Here is a 9,409-nt window from a genome sequence, read left to right as displayed (position 1 = left end):
CCCCCCCCCTTTTTTTTCATTCACGGTGTTTTAAACAGATCTGGCATAACTCAGTACTATTGACAGGTGTTTAGAATGTTAGAAAATGAGTAGGTACTCGTAGGTTACTTGGATATTGACCTCAAATGACACTAGTAAGAGTATTGGCGATTATGATGTCATAATCAACGGTCCTGATGCTTCCGACTGTCAATATGATCTTACAGCTCATGCCTTTAATCAACCAGGATAGTTGAATGAAGTAAAACTTTGTGATGAACAATAGAGATGCATTTTAGGGTAACTTTTGCATGAAGTGTTACTTGTGGAAAATAAATAGATGTGCTTTTACATTGACAATCACATTAATTGCAAGATGGAATAAGTAAAGACATCAAGGATTATATTTGTGTTTTACCAAGATCTGGCATAATTTTATTTATAAGGGATTATATTTGTGTTCTACCTTGGCAATTGGATAAAGTATAACTTTAATCACAGGAGATTATATATCTGTGTTCTACCTTGACAATTTGATAAAGTGTAACTTTAATAAGGGATTATATCTGTGTTTTACCTTGACATTTCTATAAAGTTCAACTTAGGATACAGTTTACACAATGCAGCACCAGTTATTTTCCCCTGAATACAATGGGGGGGGAGCACAATACGTTGTGGGGCTGATAAACATGTATAGATAGAAAATTTCCTATATCTGATTGTAATTAAAGTGCCAGTTAAGGAATTTTTCTAAGACTTACATGTAATTAATGAAAAAATAATGTGACTACACAATAATTTTAGTCACCGATTATATTTATGTTTCTATTGTGTGATTTTTTCGCAGGTAATGTTGGGGGCATGATGTAACAAAGTCTGTAAATATTCGTCCTCAACTTAATTAGATCTGACCTCAAGACCATAAACTGCGAATAGACTGAAATCTAAAGTTCTAATCTTCAAATCCAGCTAACTTTTGAAATAATTTTCATAAACAAATAAAATTGTCAGTACATATTTGCATTTGAATTTTTTATAAACCTGCATTTATTAAAACATCTGTGCAAGATAAATCTTAAGATGTAAGTAATCAAATTTTTGTACTTTTATAAAAATCTGTTCTCAGTTTATGGCCCCAAGCCAGGATCAAGATATCTTTAGCATATCACCAAATTCTTCATTAATATTAATTTCAATCAATATTTTTGATGACCAAAACACAATTAAATATGCAGAAATTACATGTGCAACCAACGCATGTACATTACATTTTACATGTAACTTGCTATTGTTTCACATCGTGGACAATGAACAGGAAATAATAATTACATGTATATATATCAAAAACATATCTAATGTAATCTTTCTGTTAAACCTGGGTTTTTTTTCCACGCGTGATTCAGTCTTTTGAAAATAATTTTTTATGTATATCAACTTACATTGTACAGTTTGACCTGCATTGCAGTTACATAGTATTAGGGGGTGGAAGCGGGGACTAGCCCCACTTTTTTTTTTTTCTTTTTTTTTTTTTACACGTTTCTTTTATCCGCTATTGTTTATAGGCCAAATTGGCCATTTTTAATTTTCCATCTTTAGGCTGGTTTCTCGCCTTTTTTATAAATAGTGGTATTGAATCTTATTGGAAATGTAAAATGAACCAAAGAATCGAAATGAAGGATTAAACATTGCCCCCCCCCCCCCCCCCCCCCCAATAAAGAATTAGGATTTAGAGCTTTGATTTTTTTTTTTAAATTTGCTTGAAAGAATTTTCAGACAATATTGTGAAGTCAACTTCTTTTATGCTGCGCACCCCCCCTCTCTTTTTTTTAATAAAAAAAACATGCAATGTGCCTAACTGTATTTATATCATCACATGATTTCATTGTGCTTTTCTTTCCAGGTGTCTATTTTATACAGATTACTTCTAAAATACTTGGGATTCATTGTATTGGACTGATAAATACACCTGTAACCCCCCCCCCCCCCCCCCCTTGTCCCCAACCTACAATTTGACAAAATGTACATTTCACCTATACTCTGTTGTTAGTAATATTTTATGTGAAGCTTAGGACCATATCGATAAGCACACCCCCAAATTCCGATGTAAGGGGAGAAACTGCAAAAATGAAGCCCAATCTTAGGGATTATATTAAATTGTTTTCTACCTTGACAATAGGATAGTGTAACTTTAATCATAAGGGATCATATCTGCATTTACCCTTGACAGTTGAATCAAGTTTGACTTACAATTATATCTGAGTTTACCTAGATGATTGGATAAAATGTAATGTCACATCAATTCTGTGTTTTACCTAAGCCTAATTCTAATTAACAAGGATTACATAGACAATAGGATGAAATGTAACGTAACAATGATGATCAAAGTATTACTATGACAGTCAGATGAAATGTAATATCATTTATCAAGGATGATAATTAAGTGTGTTTTACCTTGACAGTCGGATGAAATGTAACATCATTTATGAAGGTAGATAATTAAGTGTGTTTTACCTTGACAGTCGGATGAAGTGTGACCTTCTGAACTTCTGATACATAGTTAGACACTATGTACACAGCGACCTTTGAGAAATCTAGCTTGTGCGATGCTATTAGAACACATAATCTACAAAATAGAAAAGGAAAAGGTATGAAACAAAACAGATTGAACTGAAATTCACAACACTTTTTGGTCTACACAATGTGGGTGGTAATTAGTTTGTAACACATGACCCTGCGGAAGTTTGTTAATCACTTCTCCACAAAACTAGAGGCCCATGGAGTAGCATTTTCCTATGTAAAACTTCAAACCCCTATCATGGCCTCTCCACTGAAGGATGGTCATAGTATGAACAAATTTGATTTTACACTACATGAGAAAGACTGTACTTCATTTCAATAACCTGTATCCTTGTGGTTCTTGTAGAGACTTTAATAGAACAATCCAATGTATTTCTCTGTAAAACTTTAATTTCTACTGTGGACCTCTCCTGGCCTTGAGAGCCATGATGTAAAGAAAATAAATCTACACTATACAAGGATGCTTGCATATTGATTGGACAAATCTAAAAAAAAAAATGTTCCACACTCTATTTTTATCATTTTCCAATCATATCTTCCTCCATTTGTAGTTGCATTTTTCTATGTAAAACTTCAAACCCCTATTATGGCCTCTCCACTGAACGAGAAAGACTGCACATCATTTCAATAAACTATATCCTTGTGGTTCTTGTAAGATTTTAATAGAATAGTCCAACATATTTCTATTTAAAACTACTATGGACCTCTTCTGGCCTTAAGAGCCATGGCGTAAAAAATATATGAATCTACACTATACAAGGATGCTTGCATATTGATTGGACAAAACTATTCATTATTTTCCAGTCATATCTTCCTCAAGACTCTCCATTTGAGATTACTTAATTTCCTTTCCCTACATGTAAAAATAGCTAAGTTGAAAGTGATCCAGTTGCTGAACAGGGAAGAGACTTTGATCATAGAAGCTTACAAAAAAAACTCACATTGTATTCATATCAAGATTACAAATATAAAGAATTAATTGATGTGAATATTTGTATGTCATATTTTTGCATACAAATTTGTCCTTTTCCTTTCGATGAATTTATGAACAGAGAAGTTAGCAATATTTCTTAATTTCTTACTTGTTGAGGAGATGAGCACAATTTCTACACTCATCAACACTGTCCATGTCTGTCAGCACCTCTTGGTTTCCCATTTTAATCAAAAATTTCATCAAATGTTCTGTTGTTAAGGAAATCTACATGTATGTGTATAATTACATTCTCTTTGATATTTGCAGCACCTGAAAATCAAAGACATAATTATAGATCACCTGATCTTTCCATTGTTTGTACAACTTTTCTCTTCCAAAAGTACACGGCAGGTGAACATTCTACGAGTTAGAAATCGATGTAAAAAGCATGAGCCACAGCTCCACAGGTCATCTTTAACTGTGCTTTTTATCCTGGTGAGTTTGACTTAGTTCAAATATCAGGTCATAAGCAACCACAGTATCACATACGTCTATGTGCTTCTATTGTTTCTGTTACTTAAGGAGGTACTATACATCATCATAATGGCTGACTTCCTTTTAAAACATGAATGAAAATATAAATATCAGTAATATTTGTCTATTCATTTCAAATATCATTGCCTAGCTGAGTAGCTCAGTAGGTTAGCGTGTTAACTGCTGAACTGTATGTAGATTGTGTGTTCGAGTCCATCAGGGGTTTTAATTTTTTTCAGACTGCTTTCTACTAAAACTGCATTTTTTGATTATATAAACTAAATTTGAAAGTTTTCAGTTTTAAAATATTGTTTTACAGGTGTACATATCCTATACTTTTCATCCATATCAAATTTCTCTGGTGTAGTATTCCTCCTCAAGAAATAAATTTCATTTTGAAAATACATGAGGGTATGAACTGCAATGCTTCACACCAGTATACTGAATGAAGCGCATTATCACTTCATGAAAAGTATGCCAGCGTGAAGCATTACGGTTCATACAATCACATATTTTCAAAAGTGAATTTTTTTAATATTCATTTCTATTGGAATTCTCAACTGTTAAAACAGAGCTACTACAGGTATATCTATCAAGAATCCTACACGTATTGTTTATAAGAATCCTACACGTATTGTTTATAAGAATCCTACACATATTGTTTATCACTGCATCGCATTTATGAGGAAATGGCCATCATAACAATTGGTAAAGATATTGAAGGAAAAACATTAGCAATGTAAATTTAAAGTTATGAACTGAGCAAAAGGAGTAGCAGGGCCCCTTCTAGACAATCTGCACTATAAATCTCCACAATTAAAACGTGGGTTCTTCATGCCTTCAACCTTTACCACAGGTTTACTGGGGAGGGGTATTATTTAATTACAGTATTTTTATTTCCTTGAATTTTGTGGACATCAAATGTATGAATTTGCCAAATGTCAAACAATAGTTATGAGCAAGTTAAAGTTTTGGACACAATGACATATAAGACAACAATGATATCCCCCCTCCCCCGATCTTTGATCACAGGGACAAAAAAAATCTATTTCAGAAAAATAGCATGTTATTGGTGCAAAGCTGTAGACTTTGCTCTGTGAAAAAAATTGGGCAGACTACAGAGGTACAGATCCATCTGCTTTTTAAAAAAATTTGATCTTCAGTTTAACTTCTTTTGCATTCATTTCTAGTACTCAAAACACCCAACATTTTTCCCCACTACACTTATCAAAACCCCATTCAAACTGAAAAAAACCCCTGTTTGCTTGTTTACATTGATATGTTAGCAGGGTCTAGAGATACTTCAGAATGAAACCAAGTCAAAACTTTTAACTCTAAAAATGTAACCTGGTCAATCATCCAGGTAAAAATTCCCATTATATGTCACACTCAGCATCTAAAGCAAGCATGATGGTCAACATTCCCATTGTGTCACACTCAGCATCTAAAACAAGCATGATGGTAAACATTCCTAAATTCATGGAGGTTTAGTCCAAGTAGGGCCTATAGTTACTTGGGAATGTAACAAAGTTCAAACTCTTTGACCTGTTTCAATCAAATGCAGTTACTTGGTCAGCACCTGAATCCTAATGATGAAGACATTCAACATCTGAAGCTAGAATACTGTTGAATACATCTATAGATGTAACTAGGTCTAGGAAGGGCCTATAATAGTTTGAGAATGGGCCCCAGTCTAAAAAATTTAACCAGAGCACTACAGCAGATGATAGGGGTAGGACATAAGCTTTTCCTGAATTCATCGATGAGAGCTAAAAACCAATGAATAGTAGCCTGAGATGGATAACTTTAAAACAGTATTTTTCTTTCAAAGGTTCAAGAAAACTGTTATACAGAATGAAAATGTAACTTATGTTATTCAATAATTTCACTTCAGACAGAATGTTTTTAGTACATTCCACCCCAATATATTTCTCTATCAACCCAATCCTTTGTGGGTAAATTCAAAACAGGGTAGATTTAACAAAAGCTATGCCTGTACAATTCTAAATTAGTAAGATCATTCTGAGTGAATTCAAAATCTAAATTATATGTAATCAGTTCAGCATTTGTTTCTTCTTTAAAGGATATGATTGGTACAGCTGATGAAGGTTGGTATGACCTTGAGCACTGTCTCTGTATGATGTAACATCAATGAGGTCAAAACTCCACACATAGCATGGAATGCTGTGTAATGTTGTGAGGTGCATAATGGAATAGATCCACAGCTCTGCAGGGAGAGCACAGCATACTGTGATGACATCAGGGACTGAAGAAACAGAAAATGAAACCAAATGTAGAAATGCAGATTCCCTGAAATTGCAAGAAATTTATTTACACCCAATAGTATCATTTGTGTACATGTGAAGGAAGTTATCGTTAATGATCCTTTAAGTACACAAAACTCTGATGCAGAATATATTTTTCTGCACTTAGAGTGATGTGCTCTCAAGTTCTCAAATATCAATCCATTTCTCTGCTTTTGTGCCTAATCCAGGCCTAAGGGTCATGGATTAAAGTGAATACTAGGACACTTTCATATAAGCTTGCATATCAATTTGACATGTACTAGTTGAAGACATCTAAAAGAATTTTCCTACATACACTGTATCTATATATAAAACTTTAAAACCATGACGCAACCTAGGCCCTGGGGGTCATAGTTTGAACAGAGTTGGATATCAGACTTTTCTGGTACACTCATTTGGTTCTTGAGAGGATTTTCTCAACCCCTTCACTATTCTCTAATCATCTCCCTTGGAAGGGGTATAGTCCTTCTTTTTTTTTTTTTTAGGAAACTTGAATCCCTTTGACCCAATGATGCTTTGAACACATTTTGGGCAAAAATTAGTCATGTGGTTCTAGAGCTCAGATAAACTACAAAATACTTTCAATTTCTTTCACTCCTTGCAATGTCACAAGGACAAGCACCTTGGAATCATTGATGTTATGGAAATCACCCCTACACTGCATGATCACATTGCTCATAAAAGGTAAATTCTTTAAAATAAATTTGGTTTTGGATCATGTTTGCAAATTATAGATATATTCCACTAATTGAAAGACAATTTACAAGTTGCTGAAAATACACCCATTGGTAAATGTCATTATCCACTCAACAGAGGAGTTACAGACACATGCATGAATCTGTTGCCAGGAAACGTCTAAGGCATGTAGGAAGGTGATAATGAACACATCAAGCAATCCTTCAGAGGACCTACTTACAGGAAGCTTGACTTTTAAAGCCAATTATTGTAATTTTGAATTAACAGATGAAACACAAGTTGTAAATTAATGCCATATTTAGATATTTTTGTCTAACCTAACTCACTTCTCTGAAGTGCAACAGGATGTCGAGGTGTCATTCAAATTCTGCCTTTTTTGGATCTTTATATGCAAGTGTATAACGAAATACATCGTTACTTACTTACTATCAGATATAGTGAATTCAGGCACAGTTTAGCGTCGTTTTTGAAAGTTTTGGGGTGGGGAACAAACGGAGAAAATAAGGTGCCATTATATCTATATGAAAAATCTTAGTTAGCAAGAATAACTAACCCAGCTAAATCGTAAGGGGGGAGGAGGGGTGGTTATCCTTCAGTATATGGTACGAGTCCAATTTACCAGTTTAACCTTGCATTTCCACTATCATTCACTGCTACTATATCAAGTGAACAGCTAATAAATTGATCTTTGCAAGTACTAATAACAAATGTATGTGATAATGACGTGATGTCCAGAAAATGGGGGGGGGGGGGGGGGGGGGGGTAGGGGGTGGCGTTGTTATATAACCCTCTTTCGGGGAGTGTGTGTTATCATACATGTGTAACCCTCTTTCGGCTATTCAATATTTATGTAAAATGTAAAATACAGCCACCAAACACAACAAAACGTTTACACCTCATGTTTTTACTCCGGAACTCACCCCAACAACAGAAATATAGTAACAAAAACCTAGTATGGTTCATAATATCCGTATTGTCATTCAATGTCATGGTCAATAATATAACATGTGTGTGTGTGTGTGTGTGTGTGTGTGTTGCTGCATGTATGTGTCTGGAGATCGATGCATAAATTGTGATTATTTATATCATTTCATAGTGGCCGGTTGTTTTAATGACTCAAGAAAATCTCATTAAGTAAATATCCACATACGTCCATACATTGAGGAAATAAACTTTTGTTTTATCTCCACTACCAAACATCAGAAATTTGGTCTAATAACTCATGCTTTTGGTACTAGGGCATTCACTTGCAACATTCTATAAAAAATCTTCAAATCAGGCAGATATTTTGTATCAGAAATGAGTCATCTTTAGCCATCACTAATTTGTATACAAGAGTTGCCCAAGTGACACCTAATTTTCGTAACTTCTTTTTCTGAAGGGTTATATCAATTGGAGCTAGATTGGAGGAGGAAGTCTCATAGTTCAAACGTTCCAATCGGTATGAATTATCAAGCTTGTCAGTTCATGCACTTTTAAATGTCAAGGTCAAGATTCTGATGGCCATATGATAAAAGGCTAGAATGAATTGCTTTTTGAAAATGCCACTGGTATGAATGTGTTTACATGTACATGTTAAGTTTTGATGGTTAAGGATATATGATTGTTTTTGCTAAAAACAAATGTCTCCCCAGCTCCCAAAATTGAAAGACCTCCAAATTACAACACACACACACACACACCTCTTAATGTACTCGCACGGTGTGGAGGAGACAGCATGAGCAGGAACATAGACATTATGAACTGCACTTTGTGCATAGAGGAAAAAGATGGAAAAAAGATTCAACATGAATGTGATCAATATCATTATTGTATATGATACAAAAATAATGACTGTTATGCTGAAGTACCAGAAGGAAAGTAAACATACCCTTGTACATGAAACAAGAAGCCCACTGGCCTTAACTGTCACCTGAGTATTATAGCCCATACATAGCCTTAACTGTCACCTGAGTATTATAGCCCATACATAGCCTTAACTGTCACCTGAGTATTATAGCCCATACATAGCCTTAACTGTCATGTGAGTATTATAGCCCATACATAGCCTTAACTGTCACCTGAGTATTATAGCCCATACATAGCCTTAACTGTCACCTGAGTATTATAGCCCATACAGGGAGTCTCTTATTTGCATTTAAGCCTCAATGTGCAGTCCTTCATGTACATGCTTATGATCTTTCAAAAATACGCATTCAATTTTTATTTTTATTTGTTTACAGAGGAGAAAATGGGAGTTTGAAGCATATAAATCATTTTGACACCCCCCCCCCCCCCTCCCCGTGAATTTCACAATTTAAGACATTACAGACATCATAACCATGCAATAATTTTATCTCCCATGACTGTGGAAGTACACAAAAAGAATTTTTTTTTTTTTTAAATTTATTATGTGGCCATATTA

At 34.5% G+C, this 9,409-nt stretch overlaps 1 protein-coding gene across 1 annotated transcript in view; it reads right to left on the bottom strand.

Annotated features, from left to right (window-relative positions):
* Positions 1-9,409, bottom strand: part of LOC125670241 (unhealthy ribosome biogenesis protein 2 homolog) — a 55,480-nt gene that overhangs the window by 970 nt on the left and 45,101 nt on the right. The window contains exons 27-29 of the mRNA XM_056162557.1: positions 6,093-6,269; positions 3,639-3,736; positions 2,491-2,602 (exon numbers count right to left, since the gene is read on the bottom strand). Of these exons, the coding sequence (XP_056018532.1) occupies positions 2,491-2,602; positions 3,639-3,736; positions 6,093-6,269 (387 nt within the window). The remainder of the gene's footprint in view (positions 1-2,490; positions 2,603-3,638; positions 3,737-6,092; positions 6,270-9,409) is intronic.

The sequence above is a fragment of the Ostrea edulis genome, chromosome 4, assembly GCF_947568905.1.
Source record: "Ostrea edulis chromosome 4, xbOstEdul1.1, whole genome shotgun sequence".
Classification (NCBI taxonomy): domain Eukaryota; kingdom Metazoa; phylum Mollusca; class Bivalvia; order Ostreida; family Ostreidae; genus Ostrea; species Ostrea edulis.
This window is presented reverse-complemented; position numbering and strand designations above follow the sequence as displayed.